The 27,605-nt window shown below is 43.3% G+C and overlaps 1 protein-coding gene across 1 annotated transcript; it reads right to left on the bottom strand.

The window, feature by feature from the left end:
- Positions 1-852: 852 nt before the first annotated feature.
- ACTA2 (actin alpha 2, smooth muscle) lies at positions 853-27,021 on the bottom strand. Its single transcript, XM_078642879.1, has 9 exons — positions 26,888-27,021; positions 25,176-25,346; positions 22,745-22,873; positions 13,352-13,462; positions 12,001-12,085; positions 11,735-11,896; positions 7,658-7,849; positions 5,882-6,063; positions 853-1,176 (listed from the first exon to the last, which is right to left on the bottom strand). The coding sequence occupies exons 2-9, from the start codon at positions 25,302-25,304 to the stop codon at positions 1,033-1,035; spliced, it is 1,134 nt and encodes a 377-aa protein (XP_078499005.1). The 5' UTR covers positions 25,305-25,346; positions 26,888-27,021; the 3' UTR covers positions 853-1,032.
- Between the last annotated feature and the right edge of the window lie 584 nt (positions 27,022-27,605).

Genomic DNA, 27,605 nt, shown 5'->3' with positions numbered 1-27,605 from the left:
ATGTTATACCACATGCATTGTATTGAAATGCTTTAAAACATATATCACCTTTTTGACTAGTAGAATTGTATTTGGGCTGGTTGTCATAGGCATCCAGACTTTGTGGTTGGGGATCTTTTCACTGCTTTGGTATTTCTGTCAAATATTTAATTTACCACTGCATTACGGGAACACCTTGTTTGGAGAGTTGACTGGTGCAGAGACGTCGCAGCTGGTGTCAAACGCAGCCAATGCAAGCTATTCAAACTATGATCACTACCAATTAACCATTGTACTAATTTTAAGGATGATCTTATGACCTTGAAGCCAAGCATTTTGAGGAACTTCTTTTCCCTAATGCTATCATATCCTTAGTGAAAGCCGCACCATCTTCCTGGGTACTATAAGCCACCTCGTTCATGATCCCTGATATTTGAGTCTGCTCGTATGGATGTTTGAACACTACCATGATGTATTGCCTATCTGCACTGTGTAACCGTGTAGCAGTCTGTTTCGTCTAGCTTTTTGTTTTATTTAATTTTTAGAGCCAAAAAGCAAGATGAAGAACTTCCCCTTAAGCAGGACAGGACAACTCTTTTAAACAGTGAAACAGAGTGTCCGAAAAGGCTGCTAAATGTGGTCTACTTTCTGAATACTCATGAGATGTTACCTTTAACTTTTGCATTTTGCCTACATTTTTATCCTAATTAGAATAGATTCATACAGCAAAAAGGTGAATAGTATATTTCCCATATTTCACTCTGAGGAGCAGGCGTGTTCAAAATGGATCTCCAATGGAGCTGGTCCACCAAGTTCCATGTCATAAAGAAGATGCAAAATAAAATATGCGTCCAGTAAACCAAAGGAGGGAGGTTGTGGGTAGCATATTTAAGCTTTATTTTTTTCAAAAAAATACATTGTATCCAATCAGTTAGCTATTAATCAAATACATTTTGGGATGGAATTGTGGGAAAGTACTTGTTGGTACGTACATTCACAGTTACATTATATGTTGAAATCCAAAATACATTAAAAAATAAAAGATAAAAATGTTTAAAAGCATTTGCGGTGGACGATGGATGGTCCGGCTTCATCATATTCTGGTTTGCTGATCCACATTTGCTGGAAAGTAGACAGCGAAGCCAGGATGGATCCACCGATCCAGACAGAGTACTTGCGTTCTGGGGGAGCAATGATCTGGGGAAGAGAAAATAAAAGGAATTTACAAATTATGGATCTAAAAATACGAGAAATTCTTAAAGAGGAACATCGGGATGAAAATGAAAAACACAAGTATCATATAAAGAAAAGATACTTGAAGATATGGAGAATGTACACATTTGGATTCAAACAATCAGCATAAAAGTCAAAACAACAAAACGCTAGAGGTGCTTGAAACGGCCACAAGTGCAAAAGTTGCAAAATGGTACAAGTGTGGCCTATACCTTATAGGGGTATTTGCCTCAAAATATGCACAACTTTTTTACTGAGAACTTGGCTGTTTTCAAAACTTCTTTCCCTTAGCTTATTTCTCTTTTACATGTTTTGGACAGATTATATGAGAAAAGCTTGTTTTACAGCAATTTGTTCTTTGTCACTTTGGGCTCTGTTAACAAAGCATTTTAGTTACACTTAGGTACACAAAATGTGCCATCTGCATGTGCAAATGACACGTTCAGGTTTGAATAATCACAATATCTGCCCTGTTCCAATGGAAATCACTGCCACAAGAAATCCAGTGATTATGGCTAGAGGTGAAAACATGGATGCGGCCAGTCGAGCGTCATTGGGGTGACTATTATGGAAGACATGAACACGCACCCGGTTATAAGATTGTGGGTGTCTACAATTCTCCAAGTGTTTGTTTTTTTCACTCTATTTGCACATGCAAATGTAACATGATGTAAGCGTGCAAATAAGGAGACAACAATTCCAGTTGCGGTTTTCTGTGGTCGACGGGAAGGGGGGACTCCTTTACTTGGAAACACATTTTCCATGGGGAGAGGAAACAAAGGTAACTTAAAAATCTAAATTTCTAATGTACTTACTATGGCGGATAATCCACCAGAATAGGTATAGGGAAGAAAAGTAGGTCTGGGAATCTATGATACGTATACTGCTATGTTATAGCACATACCAAGCCTTCTTGCAGATCATACCATGTACGTAGATACATTTGAAAAACAATTGCCAATTGGCGGGAACTAGTAGCAAGATGTGTCACTTCTCTGGGGCAAAAATATTTTTCACTGGATGCATGTGATTCAAATTGGTCTCCAGGTTTTAATTCTGCAGCTATGCAAAGTGTGGTGTTGGGGTTCATGGATTAATGTATACATTACAACGATGTTTTTTTCCCTGTTTAAAGACACAGATGTGAATTTATGGCGTAGGTGCCTGGCATAAGCATGATCAGTCCTTCAAACACGAGAGGACATTTGATTATGTAGTGACATTGTCTGAAGTGAAACCAGGTTAACTAGGTGTATTTCTTGCTTCCCCACCCACCAAAATGTATATTGCTAGGAAATTACTACCTCTCTTTGCAGCCATTCTTTTATTTGCCTAATGGGGTCTTAAAAACCACACTGTATCAAAAATAATTTTGGCAGTGCTCAATAATGACCTGATATTGGTCCAAAATTGGTAGATCATTGTCCAGAGTCTTGGGCCAACCTAAAACAGTAACACCGAGACTCGCCCTCCTAGGGATCTTCGATGGACTTGGAGGACTCGGGGGGGAATCAGATGCTAATGGGCCTGGCGGCATTGGTGGCCAAGCGGGATATCGCAAGGGACTGGAAGTCACCACAAACGCCGACCCTTGCTAGGTAGAAATCCGGAATGGAACAGTGCGTAAAGCAAGAGGAACCAATTAACTTTTCAAGAGGTTGTCCTAAAAAAAATTCAACTGGTTTTTGGTAAATGGTGGGAGTATTATGATTCATCTACCGTACGAGATGATGCATCTACTAATGATCAAACAATAATGTAATTACTGGAAATGTGGGCGGGTGTAAGAGCAGGACCTGATTACAAAGCATTATTTTGTAATGTTACTGTTTGTTTATGGTTCACTTCAATCTGAAAAAAAAAATTTGATAAAAAAAAATCATTTACATAAAAAGATTTTAATTGAGCCAAGAATCATTCGTTGAACCTGGGCATAGTAATTGGCTCTCGGACTCTCAAAAAGAAAGCCACGGCTAAGATTGCATCTTGATCTGTGGCTAGCAGTGCTAAATTCTCACAACGTGGTTTCTGCACCCAGTATGAGCCACTCATCATCATGCTCCTCACAGGCATTACTGCGCATGCCGGAATTTCACAAGGCGCTCATAACCAACCGCTAAGTGTCTGTATGAGAAGCTGGACCTTCCAGTGGGGGATTTTTGTTGGTTTCTACTGTTTAAATCTGTGTTTTTGGTATCTAGTTGCCGGGCCACAACATTGATTTATGAACAATAGCCTGTGCATCTAACTTAACTCTTGTGTGAACCAGTGTCCAGTGGAGTCTACAAAGGTAGTAGTAATACGTTCTACTTTACCACTGAAAGAGGGAGCTATAGACACTGGAGGTTTCTCTGCCAGAAACCTCATTATATTCCTTTTTAATGACCAATCAATGAGACATAAAAATAATCAAGCTGTCAACTAATCTTAGCTCCACCATCAAGGGGCGTGCTTCTCATATTGAGACTGAACCATTTTTGAGTAATGCTGGCATGAATATTCACAAACAGTTTGCATGAACTAAAGGGTCTTCTCTGGTCACCTGGCCTAGTCACCGGTCGGTGTGATTTGCATTTGTTTGGATCTGGGACCCAGAGACAGCAAGGGTAACATAAATGCTACATTGGGATGTTAATAGCAATGCCGATAGGAATGGGTCCTTGGGGGACTCCTCACCTAAATGGAGCTTTATATGTGTGGAGAACAGGAGATTGTGTTTGAGAGTGTTGCCTGCTGCTTGTAAATTTAGCATGGGCGCATCCATTAGCTTTGCTATTCAAGATATGCATCTGTTATTTTTGTTAAGAAACAGATCAGCGTCGCATGCAGTGTGTTGTCAGTTTAGTGTCTGCATGGGTAGTCTTGCAGAAAATATAGGCCATGTAATTTTTTTAGGGTAATGTCAGACTACACAATCTGCCGTTTGTAATGACCTGGGAATAGTTTTCATGTTTGGCTTACATCATGCAACAGACTAAGAAAGACGTAAGAACCTTTCTGAATAATTTAGCTCTACTTTAAAGGCATGGTCATGGATTGACCTTAGCATGACCCCACAGTAGTCCAGAGAAGGTGTCCAATGGCTGGACTAATTTCAAAATTCTGGTGTAGTCGAAGTTTAATCTGCCTCGCAGCCACATACAAAGACACAGCCAAATTCACATTAGTTGGTATCTAGTCATAGAGCTAGGTAAGTGTGGTTTCAGCATAAGATGGCAGCAACACAATTTCATTGGATGAAATCCTCTCTTTTTCCACACGTTGCAAGAACATGAGGGCCAGCATTTTGTGCTCTGCCACACTCTACAGATTGAGACAACAGTGCAATATCTTCCTTTATGAAAACTTTGTTTAGAAAGGTCCACCTCTTACCAAGTACGTTTCCTTTACAATGAGAATTATCAAGATAAGAACCAACCAGCTACCTCCTAAATTTATAGCGCAGCAAATAAGAAGTATGCTCATATAAATATCGAATTTGGGAATATTACAGCAAAGAGGGCAATACTTTGGCTTCTTGTATTCTGCTCTGGCTTCTTGACTCCCGATATGGTCATCAATTCATCACATCCAAGAGGTAGCAGAAGTGATATCTAACACCCTTTTGCTGTCAATGATAACTAATACTGAGTTGACCCGTTACTTAGTCAAACATAGGTCTCCTAGTTGCTGCTGATGGAATAGGAAAGCAGAATCTGCTGTAAACTGTGAGGCCTTTTATGAAATATGGTTATGATCATGGATCTCTGTTGATACATATAGCAGGTTTGAGTATTTTTAATAGATCAATTTATGTGTCTTAACTGTTCTCCCTTTTGTAATCGTTTTATCGTTTTGTTTGTGAAAAAGTGTTTTTAGTTTTTTTCATTTGCTTTAGGTTTTTGTTTATTGTTATCATTATTATTCATATTCATGTTGGTGTGCACGTGTTTTTAAACAAATTGTGATATTCAGATGCTGAGCACAAAAGAAATATATTTATTTTTATAACTGTTTATACATAAAAATTAAAACATATTTTTTTCTCAATTCTTGAGATACCTGCTTATGGGAAGAATGTGTTTTTGAATGTGGTATATATATGTGTGTAGAGTTGAGTGTCGTATGAGGTTCAGGTTTTGGTCCTGAGGGGGATTTTGTGAATTCAGTGTTTAGTGGTACCCTGTCCCCTTGGTGTGTGGGGTCTATCTCTGTTTTTTCAAAAATGAGTAGCTGCCACACCACTGTTACTGGGTTAATCAAGAAAGAGAAAATGTTTATCCCCTGTCACACTGATGGAAATCCGATCACAGAACTGATTTAGAGTTCGAAATAGAAATTGAAGTATTGAATGAGAATGAATCAAAGACAGGAGCAAGCCTGGGTTTCTTTTTGCATAGGTCACCTGGCTTTAACTCTATAACTACTCACACACATATCAATGTAGTGCCCCGGTGCTCTCATCCTAGTGGGAAGGCTTACTCTGAAAAGCAGAAATCACCCAGTAAAATTGAATAATTCTGTTAATACATAACGCCTAAACCCCTAGACGTGCATTCTGAATGTGGTGAGTGATGCAAGAGGGCGTAGATCTGGGGAATGGCCTCATTCACCCTTTGAGCCATGGGGAGTCAGAGCTAGCAATGCCTCCCAGTGAATAAGAGAAGATTTGAATGCAAGTTCCACATACCTTGATTTTCATTGTACTGGGAGCAAGAGCAGTGATCTCCTTCTGCATCCGGTCTGCAATGCCAGGGTACATAGTTGTGCCTCCAGATAGCACATTGTTTGCGTATAGGTCCTTCCGGATGTCAATGTCACATTTCATGATGCTGTTGTAAGTTGTTTCATGAATACCAGCAGACTCCATGCCTGTGTGCATAAGGAAAAGGAAAACAAATAATACGACTACGGGTTAAGAAGCAGCGGAAAAAACGAGGTTTTGAATGTCGCGAAAGGTAATGCAAGGCTGATGACCAGCAGGACACCACATTTCAAACTTTATAGAAAGATGAATGTGCTCACAACCAGAGTCTGTGGTGCACGTGGTAAAAAGTCATGCTAGTGTTTATTTTGTAAAAATGATCAATATTGGGGGGAGGGGCAAGTTTTCTTAGGAATCTGTGGGACCTAATGCTAGTGGATAGCCAGGTTGCTGAGTACCAATACTTCCTTGTCTTAATTCTGTCTCTTTCAGCACCTTTTGCTTCCTGTCTCCTTACCGCACTCTTGCATGTGCTTTCTCATCCCTTCTTCACCCAGACCTTTCCCTATTTTTCTGTTTCACCTTCGTTCGCCTGGTTCCCCCTTTCTCCTTCTCTGGGCCTAATTCTAATGATGAAAAACAAGTCCAGGTAACCAAAAGTGAACACCAGTTCCCACCACCTGCAACCACTGGCTTAAGTTGAACACTGCATTTACCTACTAGAGCACAATCCTCAACTAACAATAATTGACGTTTTGTAAAAAAATAAATAATAAAAAACGATATTAAAACCCAAAGCGGGTGTCTGCTAAACAAATGCAAGGATTGGTATAGAGTCAAATACTACATTCCTAATGTTTCCATACAGAAATGAATAGGTACTACAAAAGCTAAGAAAGGAAAGGGATTCAAGAATTCCCCAAAAACATAAGTATTCACTGATACACTCTAATTACCAACCCTCTGCACACTGAAAAATGTAGACTTGAAATACCTGGAAAATGAATCATTAAGGACTTCCTAATAAAACCTGAAAATCAGATCAGATATTTTATTTTCTGTTAATGTTGAATGTCTGCTCGAAGCAGCATTTGAATTCCCAGAATCCCCCTTATTTTGGTTGGTGGCAACTATGAAGCTAGAACCTTTTTTTGAACTGGACATGAAACATTCAATAAGCACTGGCTCAAAGTGACTAATCAGCACCTGGAATTTTTCAGCTGCAGTGTGCTGGATTTTTCAACAGGAAATAGAAATACAGAATTGGAAGTGATTGAAGGTTGACTCTCCGGTTCCTTCTTTTGGTGGATTGGGGCCATCGCTTGCTTGATCGGATGCCAAGTAGAACTTCCCACTATTGACAACTAAGAGGTGGGCCTATCAATTCACTGAATAGCAGAAACTAAAAATCCAAGAGGATTTCACTCCCCTGCCATGGGGATGAACAGTAAGAAATTGAAGTGCCACTGCATGGACTCTCAGTAGCCCTCTAATCTCTTAGGACAACAGAGAGTGTACGGTAACCTGATTGGATAGGTGCCCCAACTGGCCTTGTGACGGCCAATCAGACTGTCCAAAATGTTCTTGGCCCGCTAGGGTAGGAGGATGTGCGTCCTATGTGGTCGGGGGCATTTCATGCCCACACTTCTCAAATTTTGCCCAAATGGATCTGCTAAATGCTGTCATTCCACCTCTTTTAGTATCAGGGGTAGGGTAAGGAGTACATATTTTTAATCCTTTCTCAAGCAACGCAGCACTCACCAATGAAGGATGGCTGGAAGAGGGTCTCAGGGCAGCGGAAACGCTCATTACCGATGGTGATGACCTGACCGTCAGGTAGTTCATAGCTCTTTTCAAGAGAGGAGGAGGAGGCCGCAGTGGCCATTTCATTCTCAAAGTCTAGGGCCACGTAACACAACTTCTCCTTGATGTCACGAACAATTTCACGCTCAGCTGTAGGTTAGAAGAAAGAAAAAAACACATTTTCAATTGTTAATGGCAAGCCGCATTCCATTTATGTTTCCATTGTGACACAAAGTAACAAAGCTTGTTTAAGGTCATCAAATGAATGACTCAACGCTCAAAACAGCCTCCGTTCACAAATGAATTTGCCTTTAAAAAAGAATTTGTGAAGTTCTTGGATCAATCAGACCCTCATGTTGTCCGCCCTTTAAATCAAGAAAGAAATTGATACATAAATAAAGATGGTGTCAGCACTTCATTAACCAATACTCGATTACCCTTTTGTATTCCTATGTGGAAGCATGTTCATTTATTGTTTCTCTGGACCATTCCACTTTGCAACATTCTTACTCCTTTACCAGACATGCTAGCCTTAACCTAGACAGACACAGAAAGAGATAAGACCAGAGGGAGGGAGTTGAAGACAGAACCATGAGTTAGTGAGAGACTGAAAAACCAAAGGAAGAAAGAGGACGAGAAAGGGAGAAAATGAGAGATACCTATAGAGAGGGATAGAGAGAGTAAAGGTGGTTGGTTTGAAGAAAAAATGGGTTGAAAATCCTTGTTGCATTTAGTTCCACCCAAGCCTTTCCACTCCCTCCATCTTGCAATAATTATCATTTTAAAATGAATTGGATCTGAAGTATCTTAGTATTTAGTACTCATGCTCACCAGGAGAGCGGTGCAACAGAGAGGATCATGCGTGGATGGGCTGAGGTGCCATTTCTTGTCCATAAGCCCGACTAGGCAGAAGCTCTTACAGTTGTATACGATGGATGGAGCAAATCGCGAGCATGTCCACGTGACTCCGTGACTCCTCTCCCTACTGGCCCTTTTTCGCCACCCTTGGTCTGTAGTTGATTGAGGGTTTAGAAGGTTGAGTCGATGTGTCCAGGAGGGTGACCAGCTTAGTCAACCTCTGCGATCCATGTCACCAGTGCCACGCAACATCCCACACAGAATATCTCCAGTGATTCTTGGGCAGTAACTCCTAACTGTCGAGCTACTCTACAGCCACCTATCACCATAAGAGCTCTAAACGACTCCATCCACTCGCCTTTGTGAGAAGCCGAACGTGTTTAAGGCAACAGCACTTCTGGAGAATTAGAAGGTGGGACATTCAGTACTAGACACAAAGGGGGAGATTTACAAACATTTTGCACCAGGTTTGCGACACAAAAGTTATGATAACCAGCGCTAAATATTTTTTTTGCTATTTACTTTCCAGTGCAAAATTTGTTATATGCTGGAAAGCACCCTCAAAGTAGTGCAAAGCAGAGAGAAGCACTGTTTTGCGTTAATTAGCACCGAGGGGGCATCACATGGGTAGAACATGGGCGTTCCCATGCGACCACCCATGATTTTTGACTCAAAACCATATTTACAAAGATTTGTAGACATCGTTTTACGTCAAACGTTAACGCCCCTTCAAAGGAGTCGCTAACAGGAGAAATGTTTTCATTTCTCTGTGCTTTTCCGACTTTGCATCCTTGCTGTACTGCACAGCGCGCATACAAAGTGAGAAAATCTTCCCATCGTGTCTAGGCCCAGTATTTTGTACAAGAAGGGTACCCTTTCTGTACAAAACCTATGCTAGACTCAGTCACATGCCCTAGCGTTATGGTGCTAAGGTGTGTTCATGGCGCACAGCCACGGAAATCGGCGGGGCGTGGGGGAAAGGGCAGGAGAGAGCCATATCTCTGAAGATGTGGCGCTCTCCTGCACCCCCCTGTTGCACAACGCAGCACAGCCTCGCAGGGGCAGCGCTGCGTTGCGTGACTTTTTTATAAATCTCCCTCAATATCATGTTAATGTTACGGTGGGCTCATGTTGCACACACTGTGGTGAACATGCACGACTGCACACATGCTGGGCAGTATAGCGTCATCGATATGTTACTCACACTCTGTGCTGGACAAATTCAGGAGTGGCCTCAAGACATGGCTGTTCGAGTAGCTCCACCCCACACAGCGCCTAGATACCCCTCAGGGTGATTAGAGCGCTCTATGCTGATTTTTTGAGGAGTCACGCAATGGTACTGGGTACAAGAAGTAGCAAGCCTTTCTGGTCCTATTGTAGAGGAGGCCCTACCAAACCCTGCCTTGTTCTACCTCCTCACCAGGGCTGGCTTTAGGGCAGTGCGACTGGTGCGGCTGCACCGGGCACTTACCTGTGGCTGGGGTGCTCTGACCCCAGGGGGGCACTGTGTTTAGCAATAGCTTATGATTGGGAGAGATGGGCACTTTTCCAGGTGGTTGTGGGAGAATCAGAGGAAGCGGTCATGGGACGTGGGGGCGCCAAAAGTGATTGTCGCACCGTGCGCCACCAGTGCTAAAGTCGGCCCTGCCCCTCACTGGGAACACTGGGGAACTCTGCATCTGCACACGGGCCAGATAGTGGAGGCGAATCGACGTACAGCAAACTCCAGGGAAATCCAGGCTCTGAGCCTGCCAGTGCCTGCGAGCCTCTGGTCACACTCAATGTAACGTGCTAGGGAACATTCAAAATATCCTTGGAGGAATCTCTGTATTTCTAGGCCAGACTATTCCAGTTACCTGTAGCCATCTCTTCCCTCCTCTTCCTACCCCGCGATATGCACTCGTCGGCTCGTCCCCCACTGGCCCTCCCCTGGAGAGTGTCCCATCCCAGGCCAGGGCTTGTCTGATGCTCTCATTGGATTGGTTAAAGCTCTACCAGGCAGAAGCCGCAGCCTTTCCTGAGTGATAACTTTCCACACCTGCCTCTTTCATGCCTAGGAAACGCAGTACACGAGAAGCATTCTCCGTGCTCATTGACGTCACTTCCTGCAGCAAGTGTGTTTAACCCAGAGTCAAACTCCACTCTGCAGTGAGGATGTGCACATTCCTAAAGTTGAACATGCATTGTTTACTCCAATAGCCAGCCAAACTGTAAGAGTGACAACTCACAGCCAATGCTGTACTAACCTTAGATGCTGCAACCTATAGAAGCTATGCTCACGAGGGAATCTGTTCATGTTAAAGAGAGGCCAAGCAGCCATTCCAACCTGTGGCTCCAACACTCGAACACAGAGCTGCACTAGCAGGTGCATTAACCAACCGTACTATCTTACCGGAAACTAATAGACATAATGCATGTCTGTAGAAATTGTAGACTGGAACTGGTGTTAAGCATTTGGTGACCGGTGAAGTCAGTTGTTCTACATCACTTCACATATTTTAATGTTGATCGTGATGGGCCCTCAATTTATAATGACAGCTAAAAAGCTGCACCCAGAACACTGTGATCACCGCGGTGACTGTCGAATGACAACGTAATGCATAATTAGATGCCCATTTAAAACGGAATTTTAATTCTTGAGGTAATACAGCAATGCGGTCCTAAATTTGACATATATAGGAGTTACAGTTTTACTGTAGGATTTAGGGGCTAAGCAGAACAAATTAGGTACATTTTTAGGGATACTGAGAGCAAATTCCGTGGTTGTTGCAACACGTTTTACTGCAATTTCCATACCATTGTCGTAATTTGTATAAGGTAATGGGTTCTGCCACACGCCTAGAATTCAATGTGAAAAGTTTAGATGTGTGTAGTAAATGTTACATCTGTACTTCCTATCTTCTCCTACTCATTAATCCTAGAAGGAATCTATATTAAAGGGTTATCTAACTATACAGCTGGACTGTGTATCTTCCTTTACTACAATGTGCAGTAACCTCATTACGGCCTATTTTTGCCATTTCCATAAGGATCTACATGAACTCATTGAGTATGAAAAGATGCAGGCGTTTTGTTCTGGATACGATCCGTAAATGATTGGGAGGATTTCACCAACGCCTGCCAGGTATTGTGGAAACATGAAGGTGTGCATACAATGAAGCTAGAAGAAAGACTCACCAGTAGTCACAAAGGAATAGCCACGTTCCGTAAGGATCTTCATGAGGTAGTCGGTGAGATCACGGCCAGCCAGATCTAGACGCATGATGGCATGGGGCAGGGCATAACCTTCATAGATTGGCACATTGTGAGTGACACCATCCCCAGAGTCAAGCACAATACCTGTCGAAAAAGGGAAGGGCGCATTGTTCAATCCATAGCTTCTAAGATACAGGGATGCATCGGTAAGATGTGTCTCACAAAGAGATCCAGAATTGGGCGCTTACCAGTTGTACGCCCAGATGCGTAAAGGGACAGCACCGCCTGAATAGCAACATACATAGCTGGCACGTTGAAGGTCTCAAACATGATCTGAAATGTAATTGAAATGTGTTTGTTTATATTAAAAGCAACAGTTAAAATGTCCACGACCTGATAGTGAGGTGGCAGTAAGGCACATGGCAGCAACAACTGCTCCAAGAGTCTAGTGCGCTCTTGTGATATGGTTTATGCAAAAAGTTATATGTGTGGCCCCTGCTATAAGCCATTGACCCGTATCCCCCGCGCCCCATGGCCCTTGCTGCATATGAAGCCCTTGGTAAACCCATGACTTACCATGTTATAGTCCTGACCAACGGCCAGCGCTATAACTATGGTGATATAATGCATGCTCTTCCCATGGCCATGAACTAGGCTACACGCGTGGCCAATTACCAATACTACACCCTGCTGTACCCATAGACCATGGCCAATGCTGTACCCATAGACCATGGCCAATGCTGTACCCATAGACCATGGCCAATGCTGTACCCATTGGCTCATGATAAATGCTGTTCCCATTGGCTCATGATAAATGCTGTTCCCATTGGCTCAAGATCAATGCTGGACCCATTGGCTCATGGTCAATGCTGTATCAGTGCCCCCTAACTAATACTGTACCTTTGAACCATGACCAGTGGTGTAACCACAGCCCATGTACAAGGCTACGCCCATGGCCATGACAAATTAACATAGGTGCTTAGAAGTCTAGCCTTACAATAATTATTTGAATTTGAATGCAACACATTTTGTTCTTTCTGGTATGTCACACACTGGGGAGCATATTTTTAAATAGCCATTTCCTGCCCGGGTGTCATTGTGATAGCCTTGGATTCCATTCCTTTAATATATAATTTGGACTTTGAGGTTCACCACACACATTGCTCAACATCCCTTTAACAACCGTAGCTCTCAAAGGCTCATAGAGTTTTACAGTGGTGCATGTGTCAGGCAAAGTTTGGGTAGCACCATGACCACATAGCCACAATTTTTGTGGATTGCTCAAGACGCCACAAAAATAGCGGAAGTGGACTTCACCAGCACAAGAATGGGAGGAGCTAAGCACATAGAAGCTGAAAAATGCTCCCTCAAGTTATTCCCCATCTGCTTACAGAAATATGTTTTTACCACTCTAGGTAATGACCTCTAAAGTGCAGTTTCTCTTGGTGTCCTATCCTTCACTACACATTTGATGGGTGGCTCATCTCTTTACCTGTAGGTTACTTGGGGTTTTTTTTGTGCCTTGGTTAGCTTCCCTGTCTGATCTCTGGCGCATGCACACTGGCAGTGCCGCAAGCTCGTCAGCTTGCAGTTGCTTACCTGTGTCATTTTCTCGCGGTTGGCCTTAGGATTTAATGGAGCCTCTGTTAGCAGTGTTGGGTGTTCTTCTGGTGCCACTCGCAGCTCATTGTAGAAGCTGTGGTGCCAGATCTACAAAAAACAAAACAGAAAAAACATTTATGATTTTAGTAATATCTTCTCTTTTTAGGTCCACCTGGCTCCCTTGCACCATTTAAGAGTTGACTCTTGCACAAAACCATGCTGTTGTCTTCCTGTGCAAGGAAAACAGAGCACAGTAGGCCTACACCACCAGGGTGGGGACCAGAAACCTTGGGAAATATTTACAAGAAGCTATTGGAGCGTGGTGTTACGTCTAAATTGGTAACGCCATGTTCCAACAGTTTCAAAACTCAGGGATACACCATATTCACAAGAATACGGCCACCCCTGTGTTTCCCCTAGTTTTGGTGCAAAAAAGCTGCCTAGATCCAGCGCAGGCACCCTACCAACATTTTACGATGGTGCCTGCACTGCAGGGGCAACTGTTTATGTGCAGGAAGGGACACCTTCCAGCACCTAAACTATCTTTACTGGCAATTTGCTCTAACTTTGTGTGCTGCAGAATCAGCACACATGGAAAGCGCAAAATACGAGGAGAAATAAAACATTTCACCTCGTATCGCCTGCTTAAGACCAGGTATTCCCTGAAGGTATTTTTTGCACTGCCCTATACCTTGTAAATATAGGGCCCAGTCAAAAGGTAATTGGTGTTGCAATGGAACGCCCACAGCAACACCCATTTCACGCCCCTTTCACGCTAAGTGTTGCATAAATAGGGGCATTATTTACAAGGCAGTGTTCTGCCCTGTTAAGTGGCTTACCTCCACCTTGTAAATAAAGTGAACAAATTAACACCACCAGAAGGTCAGAGAAAGCGGCATTCTGCTGGCGTTACCTTCTTACAAATATGCCCTAGGGGCAGGAGCGGCCCACGCAGGTAAGAACGGTGGGCAGGGTGGCGGAACTCGACAGACGATGACGAGGGAAAATTAAATAAATTATTAATTTTCCTCTGACGTTATCTGTCGAGTCCCCCCCACCCCTCCCCACCACTCTTACATGCACGAGCCGCTCTTTCCTAGGGTCCACCAGAACGTCACTTTTTCCATTGTTCTGATGGTATTAACTCCTTTGCATTATTATTATTGGCCAAAAATACTGCCAGGGAATACCTGATCTTAAGCAGGCGACACGAGGAAACATTTTTTGTTCTGCAACACACATAGATAGAGCAAAACACTTGTAAAGATTGTTTATGTGCAGGAAGGCGTCCATTCCTGCACATAAACAAATGCCCCTGCAACACAGGCACCCTAGCAAAATGGCGCTACGGTGCCTGCTCTGGCGCTAGGCAGCCTTTTTTGTGCCAGCGCTAGGGGAAACACAGGGATGTGCAGTATTCTTGTGAAAACGGTGCATCCCTGCGTTTTGAAACTGTTGGAGGGCAGTGTTACCAATTTTGGCATAACACTGCGCCCGACAGTTTCTTGTAAATATACCCACTTATCTTGAAGAGCATACTGAAGGGAAATACTCTGATCAGAGTCTGTGTTTTCAGTGGTATAGCAACTTCTTTCAGAGTTAAATGGGTGATAGGTACCACACCTGTGGACCTTCCGCTGCAATCTGCCCATCTTGGTCTCTGCTAGAAATGATGTCTGATCCCACACCTGGCCACGACCAGCTGACCTACCAGCATAGCTGTCCGCTACCGTCATTGAGGGTATCCCGCCCAACCTGTTGGACATGCGCAGTGGCATCTCTGCAGCTCAGTGTGCAGTGGCCAGAGGAGGGAGCGCAGCATGTTATTATCTGATGCAGGCTTATTTACTAGTACAAATGCATCATTTGGATTGGGCGCAGCCTGCAAACTTACGTGACAACTTGGCTCTTTGTTCCGATGTAAAAAACCAGCACAGGCCCCTCCACTACCCAATGGCGCCCACAATCAATATTTCAATAGCAGACTAAATCTTGCAAGGCAGTATGCTGTACCTTTTCCATTATTGTATTGTGTTGTAAGTGCATTTATATAGCTCTTGCTACCCCTGAAGAGGTGTTGAAGCGCTTTTTCGGCGAGTAGCACGCTACTCCGGAACCTATAAAGGATTAGTGGTGAATTAGTATAGTGAAATATGAAAGTAATTTGAGTGGTGGATATCTTAGTCACTTATTTGGATTGAGAAGGATAGCTATGGATTTAAAAGGCACATTGTCACCACTTCAACCACTGCTGCATGGATTCAATCTGATGGCCATGAAAAGAGGACCAGCCACAACCATTGTTGGCTGTCAGTGGGGCTGGAGAAACAAGCCTCACATATGAGATATTTTCCAATATTTGGCAGCTACGTCACTGTGTGGCACGGGTGTGCTGCTCCCCAGCTGCATCTCGTTTGTGTGCACTCTTCATTAATAATGCACACTGCATCCATTTCACAGACCAGGGGCGCTCAGTGACTCATTAGGCGCCAGCTGGGACGCTCGGGCAGGCTAATGATCACAGACAGGTTCAAATTGCCCTCAAAAGGTCAAATGAGTGAGTCATCTTGCTCTGAAATGATCAAACTGACATGATTCCATCTATATAGGTTCACAAATATTCCACTACTCTTTAACTCAGTTAATGCAAAATAAACGTGTGTGAAAGACTCCCCAAATCCAATGGCGGACAAATATTTATCACTATTCTTTGCCTTTAATCTGAGTGTGTTGCACTAGCTACCAACACTTTCGGACAAAACATTTTAAAGAAAAAGTGTATAAATCATTCAGTTTTAGTAGCTTTTAAAATACAGAAATGTCCACATATAATAGCTGATATGATTTATTTATTTATCTCTCTTCGTTTGATTTTGAGCAGGGTTGATATACTGTAGTATGTAATACATATTCTCAGAAAATATACCAGCTAACATGGTCCTTGCTGCAATTACAAGAGGCCTAACATTAAATTTGTATTCATGACCCAGGTTTCACGTCGAATTTGTGTAGCAATATGGGGCTCCAATCCGTTATAGCAGACTGTTAGAAACGGGACACAACCTTTACAATGCAGTCATTACATCGCAACATCCTTTACAACACATGTCACTACAACGCAGGCATTACAACGCATACCAACGCATGACACTACACTGCATGTCACTATAACGCAGGCATTACAATGCATACCATTACAACGCATACCATTACAACGCATAGTACCCCTACACTATCCAACACTTACCCTACTGTTGCACCCCCTGGAGTTAGAATAGTAATTTTAACCCCTACACTATCCAACACTTACCCTACTGTTGCACCCCCTGGAGTTAGAATAGTAATTTTAACCCCTACACTATCCAACACTTACCCTACTGTTGCATCCCCTGGAATTAGAATAGTAACTTTTACCCCTATACTATCAAATACTTACCTTAAATGTAATGTATTGGTATGCGTTGTAATGGTATGCGTTGTAAAGGAAGTATGCGATTTAATGGAATGTGTTGCAAAGGTAGTTTTTTAATATGTGATGTAGTATCATGCGTTGTAGTGGATGTTGCGATGTAAAAACTGCGTTGTAAGTGCATGCGTAAATGCATGCGTTGTAACGTCATACATTCGTTTGAAACTTGGTAACCGTTAAGGAAAGAGGAAACATGTGCTAAACTGTGTACTTCTTGGGAAAATGCTGCCTTGATTAAAATAGGCACAATATGCTGCAAAATCAAATGAAGAGAGAGAAAGCGCTGTACGTCGGAGAGCACGCCATAGTAAAAATGTCAGGGCACTTTTGTTACACCTAATTAGACCTGTGCAACTTGATTATTACAAATTAATTCAGTGTGTCAGTCAATGGGCTTGTCACAGGGCCTTGCAGAATCAGTACACACCATCTCAGTGTTATGTGATGTTATTTAAGCTTATGAAGCGCATTACTACCCTGAGGCGTCTAAGCGCTGTAACAGAGTTGATGCAAGTATCAGGAGAGGGCAAAAGATGTACTAAGTTCTGAATAACCAGGTTTTTACCTCTTTCCTGAAAGCAAGGAGGTTGGGTGCTGTTTTTATGCCAAGAGGAAGTACATTCCATATTCTAGAATCTTCACGCACAACGCTTTTGCCTCCCCATCTTGCTTGTTTGAATCTAGGCACTATTAATAACTGTGCCTTTGCTGTCCGAAGATTTCTGGCAGGGAAATATTGTTTAAAACTCTGTTTCAGGATAATCGGACCGAGACCATGAACTGCCTTATAAACTAGACATAATGACTTAAAGGTAATTCTTTGTTTGATGGGGAGCCAGTGTAAAAAAAAAAAAAAAAAATCAGTGCACATACAGACGGGTTTGTTGCAAAATGCCAATATGTTTGGATTTCGACCTCTGTCTTCATTTCTTCCTGACAAGAATGATGAGAGGCCATTTGGGTGTGTGGGTGGTATTTTACAATGGCTTAGAAATCTTGAACCTCTCAAGCTTTTCAATGTTTTGTTTCTACACGATTACACGCAGTCACCACCAGGGGGTCAGCACTCTGCAAGTACGTTTTCATAAAAACAACATCCGTCGATGTATACAAATGTTTGAAACTCTATCAAAAGCATTTAGAAAAAAACTTGAAATTGTACAACCTAACGCAACGGTTTACGTTCGATCAAGTGCCAACGATAAAAATGAAATTCTGATTGAAAGCTGTGGATGTGCTGCTGTTGTGTGACTGTTTGCTGCAGCAGAAGAGTCTGATACTGGCCGCCATTGCAGTCTTGCACTTATGAAGCCATATAAGGATCTGAGCGCTGAAGAACAGGACGCTAAAAACTAGCACTGTGTGTCCACGCTCAATGTGTCACAAATAAATAACTAAGGATGTGCAGGGGCCCAGAGCTTTTAAAAACAGCTCCCTTCTGCCGAGCGGCTCGGATGCCAATTGCAACCAAGGCTGAATTTTCATTCAACCTGGTGCCTCTCTCTTCCACCACTCTCTAAACTCCCTCTTCATTTCCCACTCTTGCAGCTTTTTCCAACCCTACTTTCTCTTTTTCTCTCATTGTTCCTTTCTTGCTATACCTTTTCTTTCTCACTTTTCTGTCTTTCTCTCTCTTGTTCTGGGTCAAAGACTGATGATGAAAGATTTAAGTCCCAGTTCCCCCGGTGCCCATCACCTGGCACCACCGGCACAAATGAAGCCGCACCTGTCTAGCCACAAAGCCTGTCATTGTGCCCAGCGCAGACAGACTATTTACACAATGCGCAGGTTCAGAGCGAGATCAGTGGCTCCGCTGTAATTACTAGAGGAGCGGGGAACGCAGACTGTAGCTGTGTTCAGGCATTTAGGGCCCGATTCACAGAACTAACTTAAGACAAAATCCTAAACTTACTACCATTTTGGTATTCACAGAAGGCACTTACTCATTTTGGTATTCACAGAAGGTACTTACTCATTTCGGTATTCACAGAAGTTAGGAGTCTTAACTTTAGGACTCCTAAATGCCTTCTGTGAATACCGAAAGTCTTAAAGTTAGGATTCTTCTCAGTTTAGGAGTAGTAAAGTTAGGACTCCTAACTTTAGAACTCCTAAATGCCTTCTGTGAATACTGATAGTCTTAAAGTTAGGATTTTTCTCAGTTAAGGAGTAGTAAAGTAAGGACTCCTAACTTTAGGACTCCTAAACTGAGAAAAATCCTAACTTTAAGACTTTCGGAATTCACACTCACAGAAGGCATTTAGGAGTCATAAAGTTAGGAGTCCTAACTTCTGTGAACACCGAAATGAGTAAGCGCCTTCTGTGAATACCGAAATGAGTAAGCGCCTTTTGTGAATACCAAAACAAGTAAGTGCCTTCTGTGAATACCCAAATGGTAGTAAGTTTACGATTTTGTCTTAAGATAGTTCTGTGAATCGGGCCCTTAGTTTTGAGAGCTTGGGAACTCCTTAGCCTTATTCCGAGCAAATTTCTAATTACTCATCTTGCTTAAATAACTCACGATTGGAGAATTATATTTCTGTAGACTGACAGTCCCTCTGCAAACGGTTGGAAATATTCCCACCCCATGTGACTTTTGCCAGTCCTGGGTGTACTGCGCTTGCATCTGTTTTCACATGCGTGGCATGAAAGTGTGGTCTCGGTCACTTTAAAAGTTATTTGGCCTTAAAGCTGTAGTTCACGAATTCGTTAGCACATGTTAGTAAAACAACCTTTGTGGCCAATGAAGGGATCAGGAGCCCTAAATTCACCACTGCCATATAGGAGAGAGGGATGTATGACGTTACAACGCATACTTTTACCACGCATACCTTTACAACGCGGTATTTACAACGAATACCGTTACAACGCATAGCGCTTAGAGGTGCTGGATAGTGGTAAGTATAATTTTCTATTCCAACTCCAGTCCCCGTGGACACTAGGGAAGGTGTTGGATAGAAAATTAAACTTATTACTTACCCTAGAGCGCCCCCCAGCGCAATGCGTTGTAATGGTATGCGTGGTAATACCTGCGTTGTAATGGTAGTGCGTTGTAAAAATTTCGTTGTAAACGTTGCATACCAGGAGAGAGGCATAAGAGTCGAAGTGCGTGTCATTGCCGTGCTGTAACATGAAAGCAGTAGTGTCTTGTAGCATTTCTAAGCTAATAGTACAGATGTCAAATACTGCTCTGATATCAGAATGAGAAACATATGTATATTTCTCGCACTGACGCCACAATTTAGCTGCACTGCTTGTTTTAATAACCCTACCGATTTATCCTAAATTGCTCCAACATACCTAACGGGGTCTAACAGCAGGGGTGGAGCTTCCACCGGTGCAGCAGGTGCAGTGGCACCAGGGCCCAGAGTACTGAACCTTGATTATTGTTGTCATGTATAGTTCAAACTGCAGCCAAGGGTAGCATTTCCTTCCTTGACTAAGGCCCGCGACACACTGGCCACGCTAGGGTATTTAAAGGGAGTAAGCTGTTTTTGCATGTGTATTTGCATTCAGAGTCGTGTGCCTCTTTGTGGCTGTGGGAGTATTATGAGCAAATACAATGTAGTAGGTCGTGTCGATATATACAGTAAACAATAGCACTCACTGTCGCTGCTGGTGGAAATGACGCCGGCAAACATGGGTACTAGAAATATAGCCCAATGGTGGCGGTATTTGGTCAGTGCCCAGATATGTAATATCCCGAACACAACGTGGCCACTTTCCCAGCATGCTAGGCACTCCATGCTTATATGTCTGCTCTCTGCAAGCGGGGGCGCGACTCGCCTAGCCTTTTCCCACTCCGCACATTATCTGTCATAGTGTGTGCGCCCCATTCTGTTTGTCTCACTAGTCATTTATGTGAATATCCGCCCTAGAGTCAGTGTATGTCTTACTTCCACGTTAGTGTGTTCCCTGTCACTGTGTCCTACGAGTGCCCACGCTGCACGCATTCCAAGGGTCAGCTTCCCCAGTAGCAGTGTGTGTGTCTGTCCAAGTGCAAGGATCTTCACTGCCTCAGTGGAGGGGGTCTTCCTGCGTGCAGTATCTTCCCCTCCTGGTGGGAGTGTTCCCTGTCCCCTTAAGTGCGTGTCCCTGCCCCGAGTGCATGAAATGGAAAAAAAGAAGTGCAGGTACTCTGTACCAGCGTACCTGCTTGTTTCGGGGAAGTGCCGGTACTCTCTAAATAAAAGTATTGCGTTTCTCTTGAGAAGTGCTGGTACGCTCCAATTAAAAGCATTGCATTGCTCTTGAGAAGTGCCGGTACTCTCCCTCTCAAAATAAAAAAGTGCCGGCACTTCTGTACCGGACAGTCCCGGCCCATTTAAAGCATTGCCTGCCACAGTATACATGTCTCTGCCCGCTCCAGGGCCATTCTCCCTGGTTCCAGTTTGAGCGTCTCTTTGTACCAGTGAAGTGTACAGAATACACTGTATCTAGGAGTCACGCTAGCTCCTGTCCCAGTCTCCCCCTCCGCCCCCACCAGCATCTGCGTGTCCCGGTCCAGCATCAGTGACCCTGCTCTCCTATCACTCTCTTCCTGCCACAGCACCCGTCCAGCCCTGTCCTTTCCCCCCCTGTCCTATGACAGTGCCTCCCGATCGCAGATTGGGGGCTCCCTCCCCACCCCATTCAGTGTCTCCCGGTGTCAGTTTCCCTCTCCTGCTCTCACTTAATGGCAGTGCCACCTTTAGCATGTTCCGACCACAGCTCCGGTGTGTTTTGTGCTAATATCCGTGTGTCTCTCTGTCCCTACTAGTGTGTTCTTATCCCTGTGCAATTGTACACTTCCGCCTCTGTGTCAATGCCTTAGTTCCCGACTCAATGAGACCCTGTCCAAGTGCCAGTGTGTCCCTCACTCCAAGTGTTCCTGTCAAGAAATCATTTGTTTGACACCGATAAATAAAATGGCAAAATAGTGCCAGTGAAATTAGTGGACTGGAGTGCGCCCTCAGATGGGCACTGTTAGTTCTGAGGCTAGGGAAGGCCTAGGGAATTCTGGAACATCACAGTATGAGCTGGTGGCACGCTGGGGATCATCATCTTTCCCTTTCTTCCCTGGGCCAGAGTGCCAATGTAGATCTACCTGTATTTACAGTTTACTTTGATATGTTTTGATCTACAGGTGCAATCTTTTTAATGCTACTGATTTGTCACACTGTGTCATTTTACATCAATATAGTCCCTTTCTCACTGAATCATTTTCATTTCATTAGAGTGTTATCTGCTTCATTGATCACTTGTTGTGTTGGTGCTGCTGACAAGTCATGGGATGTGTGAATGGGGTGGAGCCAGAAGTATTTTTTTTGTGTCACCGCTCATCATGTGGACCATTGCCCATGAGTGATGGGGACATGCGTTCATCATGTGGACCATTGCCCATGAGTGATGGGGACATGTGTTCATCATGTGGACCATTGCCCATGAGTGATGGGGACATGCGTTCATCACGTGGACCATTGCCCATGAGTGATGGGGACATGCGAGCAGCCTTGTTGCCTTAGTGGGGCACACTGGGCTGGGTTACTGGGTAACACCCTCTACCAAGCGGTGGGTCCTATTAGGGAGAAGGATGCAACTTGGCAGACATTTTGGAGATAAGCCGGGGAATCCCCAAAATTCCAGTCAGTTAGTTGTGTAGGGTCGGAAATGTGGGCCCAACCCTGGTGGATGTCCCCAGACTGTCATGCATCCAGATTTCTTGAGAGAAGGACTCTCTTGATTGATGATTGTTGAACATCTTTTTGATTAACTTTGACCTTATTTTGTGAATCTGGCATTTTATGTTGACCTGTTGTTGTAAATAAAAATGACTGATTTTTTACCATGTCTAGATTCAATATACCTTTAGTGTCTCTGACACACCTTTGCCACATTGATTAAAGGAGCAACGTGCACGCGCTATTTCAAAATATTAACCGTACCTTCTCCATATCATCCCAGTTTGTGATAATGCCGTGTTCTATTGGGTATTTTAGGGTCAGGATACCTCTCTTGCTTTGTGCTTCATCACCGACGTAGCTGTCTTTTTGGCCCATCCCCACCATGACACCCTAGGAAAACAAAGGAAGAAGAAAAGATTGATATATGCACCCTTACACCAAAAATGCCAATATTGCTTAGAAATACCTGTTATGTAAATAAATGTATAGAAAAATATTGCTATGTCTATTAAAATTATCTCACGAAATGCAAATATTAATGCTGTATTATGTTTCATTGCTGAAATAGTTACTATAACTGTATGTTCTGTTCTAGCATGAGGGAAAGGCTAACGGCCCAACCAGCAGGAAGGGCTCTAATGCCCTTAGAAACATACATTTTTGTCCCCACGATGGGGTGGGGCTTCAAAATTTAATTTTTCCAAAAGTGGTAAAAATCCTAGCACTGGGACTCAGGAACTGCTTTATTTTGTCCCCGTTAGACCATTTATAAGGTTTGCTTGGATTGCTCAATACCACAATATTCTGCATAGTGTACTGCATGTGAAGACTGTATTTCCTATTAGGGGATCTTGGCTTTATCTGTGATTTGGAAATACAGGTCTGTGTTTTTCAATTGTGTACAGATTAATACAGGGTTGCATTACTGATAAGGGGACTAAGCCTGCATTCTCTACCAGTACCCAATGGCATACTATGTTATAACAAAACATATTCAAGCAGGGGGCTGTTGCTGACAATTACATTTCTTTCCGAGAGAGTCACCAGACTCTCGAATCAAACTTGGGCAGAACAGGTAGAACGAGTAAACCTTTTAATATTTCTGTTGTAAGAGATTAAATGTCACTCACTGAAATCATCCCAAATATCAGAATGTGCAACTTTGTACAATCAACTTAATATCCTTAACATTTGCCGTATCTTGCATGTGTGAAAGCTGCAGAACTTTTGATTTATGTTTTATGTGACGGGCTATTCAGCTTTTGTATTTTCAGCTGTTTGTGGAAACAAAAGGCGCTGGCAGGCCTGGGTTGCTCCAAGCGATGTCAATGCCAGAAAGATTTTCTTGGTAAGGCAGTGGGCTACCATGTTTCTTGATGTTGGTGGACTAAGAGAATATGGCCTCTGGTGACCACTGTATAGCTGTGGGTATGCATGTAGCCATTACAACATTTTGCAATATTTTAACTGGAAATGCTATATCGTGATCAAGAACGTAAGGGAGCCAATTATGTCCCTAGTTTTATTTTTCTCTCCAACATCGAATAAATAGAATATATAGTGGCTTATCTCACTCTTGATATGATAGGCTTTGCATGGAGGAACACCGATAAAATCAACATGGGACAGAGAGACACCTGCTTGCTAAAACTAAGAAATAGAGAATCCATCCATTTGTGATGGGAGAAATGTGTCAAAATAATTTGCAGCTGTAGACTTGAGAGAACTTGTTGGAAGACCCATTTGCTTCCCATATATGGCTGTCCGCAAGAGTGGCCTTGGCTAATCTGCTACACAATAAGACTTTGGAATCGATGGCTGTTCTGGTCTTGACAACTACTTTTTGCCTCACTGAAAATCCTGATTTATTTTTGGTAATGGATTTGTGCTCTTTTTATGCCTATCGATTGAATGTGTAATGTATCATTTGCCTTCAAAATCAGAATACACTTGCTAACATGCTCATGTTTTGTTGAAATCAGTGGAACTTCAAGTCCTATAAATGAAGCGAGCATCATAATTCCACCAGAGCATCTGTTTCATAGAGAAACTGCAACTCGTGGTGAGGTCTGTGCAGCAAAAAAACTGAAGTAACTTTTTGGAAATGAATCTCTTTGAACACATTATTAATCCTAAAATATGCTGATCTGTTGCTCTGAGAAGTAAAGTAAGTGGGTTCTGGTAAGGGGGGGATATACCTGAAAAATCTCTTTCGCGATCCATCTAAACCTTCTCATTTAAGAAGCCTTTTCTAAGGGGATCCTAGTTCTGAATGATGGATTCAAAACTGATTCCTTTCTGGATCCCTCGACCAGCTGTCCTGTGCCCATCCTTCTCAGATGACTTACCGAGCAGTGGTGACCACACCCTGCTCTAGCTTGTTCCCTCCTCACCCTATTTCCTAGTATTTCCCTTAAACCCCAGTACATCTGCCCTTATCCCATACATTGATAAGCTCATAATATTTAATGGGCTGTTCTGAATATCTACTTATTACTTCAGAAATTGGATCAGTAGCCAAATAAAAGAATACCAACAAACTAAAACATGCAATGAAGGGAATTGCAAACATTTGATATCTGGACACATTGTCAATAGACTGCAAGCCCTCGTGTGTCTGCTCTATGGCCTGGGTCCATCCCTGCAAGACCCAGGGAGAGGCGGCAAGCAAATAGTAAATATGGGTGTTAACCTGATGCCTGGGGCGGCCCACGATGGAAGGAAAGACAGCCCTTGGAGCGTCGTCCCCAGCGAAGCCAGCCTTACAGAGTCCAGAACCATTGTCGCACACCAGTGCAGTTGTGTCTTCCTCGTCGCACATCTTTTATGTCAACTTCCTCAAACCTCCCGCACAGAAAAGTTCCTAAAAGAAATAATCACAAAAACGCATCATCAGAGTTTCAAGGTTTAAATGTATTATCATTATTATTTTTTAATATCGATAAAATCTAGAAATAGTGGCTGAGGTTTATTGTGTTACCATTGAGAAAAGAATCAAAGTCCGTCCAGCAATGTAGTTGTGCTGTGAAGGGGGCAACTGCATTTTCAAACACACAGGAGAAATCGTTTGTGGACGTTGCAATTGATGTTAAAATATCATAAGGTATTTAATATGCTTCACTGCATAGTGCATGGCTGCCGGATTGGCAATGCTGTGAGAAATCTGTTTAAAATGAAATATGCAGCTGAAATTCTGCACTGTAGCCATTTCCACTGCTGCAGAAATCAGAGCTAGTGGGAAGAATTCAAGCATTTTTGTCAAGCTTCCCAGAGATGTTACAGTGTAAAAAGAAAGTATACTACACTCTCCACTCATGTTCGTTTGTTGCTGCGCAAAACAGGGTGAAAATGTAAAAATCTCTCAAAATGTTCCTAAACATGTTAAAAGAAGTGGTTGAGAGAAACTGAAGTGCAGATTGTTTGAAAAGAAACACAGCCTGTTCCCACACAGATCGCTCACGCCGATGCAGCTTGAATGAACGATTTGAGCTGGAAGGAAAGCCATCATGTCCTAATTAGGACATACTCCTCCAAATGTCTGTTTTTGGAAGAGAATTCCAGGTCAAGGGTTTTGCTTAAACACCAGTTCAGGCCAGGGCTGTGCCAAAAAATGACTGCAGGGGGTGGGGCGACAAAGCTGCTGGTTTATAGCTCGCCGGAGTCTAACAAGAGCCATATTTAGTAATAATACGCCACAAAACTTGAGGAAATCTGTGCGCGAGCCTCCAGTTGGTGCTCTCTGCTGCCACCCAGCGGACTGTGACCGTAGCTCCTGGCAGCATCTGCCAGAGCTCTCACCATCCCTTCCCTCGACAGATGAGAGCGCAGCAGGATGTAAACAGGCATTATACCTCACAACAAGCCAGAACAACGTTAAGGTGAGCAGTGCACTGCGTCTTCGTGCTTCAAAGAAAAAAAAGCGGCATGGCTCACGTTCAAATGTAATGCTCATTAAAATGTCACGCTCTTTAACATGTCACATTGCCTCACTTTTATCATACATGGCACTTCAGCTCCCCATAGGTTCAAACAAATGCAATGACGAAACTGTGCATTTAAAGTAAATACATTGCTAAATCACACAGTAACCCCCATGCGCTACTGTGTATTGTAATTACAGAACACAGCTACTTCTAGGCGCTTGCTGAGCCCCTGGCAAGCACAATGGGGCATGCACATATCTGCCAGCGCTGCAACTGTACATTGAATACCCATATTAGCGTTAGCAAAGACTGCATTTCACCAATGTCTCCCAATTGTTTTCGGAATCAGGTAGAAAGCAAGCATGCAACTGGAAGTGCAATGGGGAAAAAACAGCAAGTTGGATGCACTCTGACCCCGGGGAGCGCGCGCTCTCGCGGGTGCGCGCACATGCAGCTCTATGTAAACAGGCGCGTCACTTACCCTGACTTGCTGGGGCTAGCTGCTCTGGGATGGTGCACTGAGATGATAAAAGCCGTATGGTTATATAGCCTCATGGCCAGTTCTCCTCCCACCGCGTTCCCAAACAAGGAGCAGAGACAGGATCCAACCTCATCTCGCACTCTAACACAGCCTTATAGGGATCTCGGCACAAAAACCTCAAATTTGGGTGGACAAGGCCCCTGGGTCTCTTCCACAGCATTCCATTGTAGTATTCGCGAAGCAGGAGGAGCCCTCAGCTGTGGAATATAAACATATTAGATATGCACGAGAGTGGCTGAAGCACACTGACATACTGTACTCCTGACCGGAGATGTCTGGCACTCCCAGCACATTCCAGCGCGCGAGACGCATCCCTCCTGACATAACATACAAGGTAGCGTTTTCAGGAGCAGCACACGGTGATGATGCACCAGGGGTTAATTCAAGAATAAAAGAAGGCACTTTTTAATGCGATTGCAAAGTGAATGGATTGTTTCAGCATTGATCCCGTATCGCATGCCACAACCACAGGGACACGACTGACGTGCACTGATAGAGAGCAAAAGGTGTTGAGCACATTTCTGTTGAGATCAGAATGGAAATCTGTCTTGTTCGACACCAGGGTCGGACTGTGACAGGAAACAGTCCCAGGCACCAAAATGAAAGTGGCCCCCATTACTGAATTAGCTATGTAAAAATGTGCCCATGTTTGCAAATT

This window comes from Lissotriton helveticus, chromosome 5_1 (genome assembly GCF_964261635.1).
Source record: "Lissotriton helveticus chromosome 5_1, aLisHel1.1, whole genome shotgun sequence".
Lineage (NCBI taxonomy): Eukaryota > Metazoa > Chordata > Amphibia > Caudata > Salamandridae > Lissotriton > Lissotriton helveticus.
This window is presented reverse-complemented; position numbering and strand designations above follow the sequence as displayed.

Bases quoted from the DNA above. Each gene is read 5' to 3' on its own strand.
- ACTA2 (XM_078642879.1), bottom strand. From the start codon at position 25,304: ATGTGCGACGAGGAAGACACAACTGCACTGGTGTGCGACAATGGTTCT. The intron at 13,463-22,744 runs GTACGGTTAATA...TGTTTTTTGTAG, and splicing joins ACTGGGATGATATGGAGAAG to ATCTGGCACCACAGCTTCTA. The intron at 1,177-5,881 runs GTATGTGGAACT...TCTCTTCCCCAG, and splicing joins CCAGTACAATGAAAATCAAG to ATCATTGCTCCCCCAGAACG.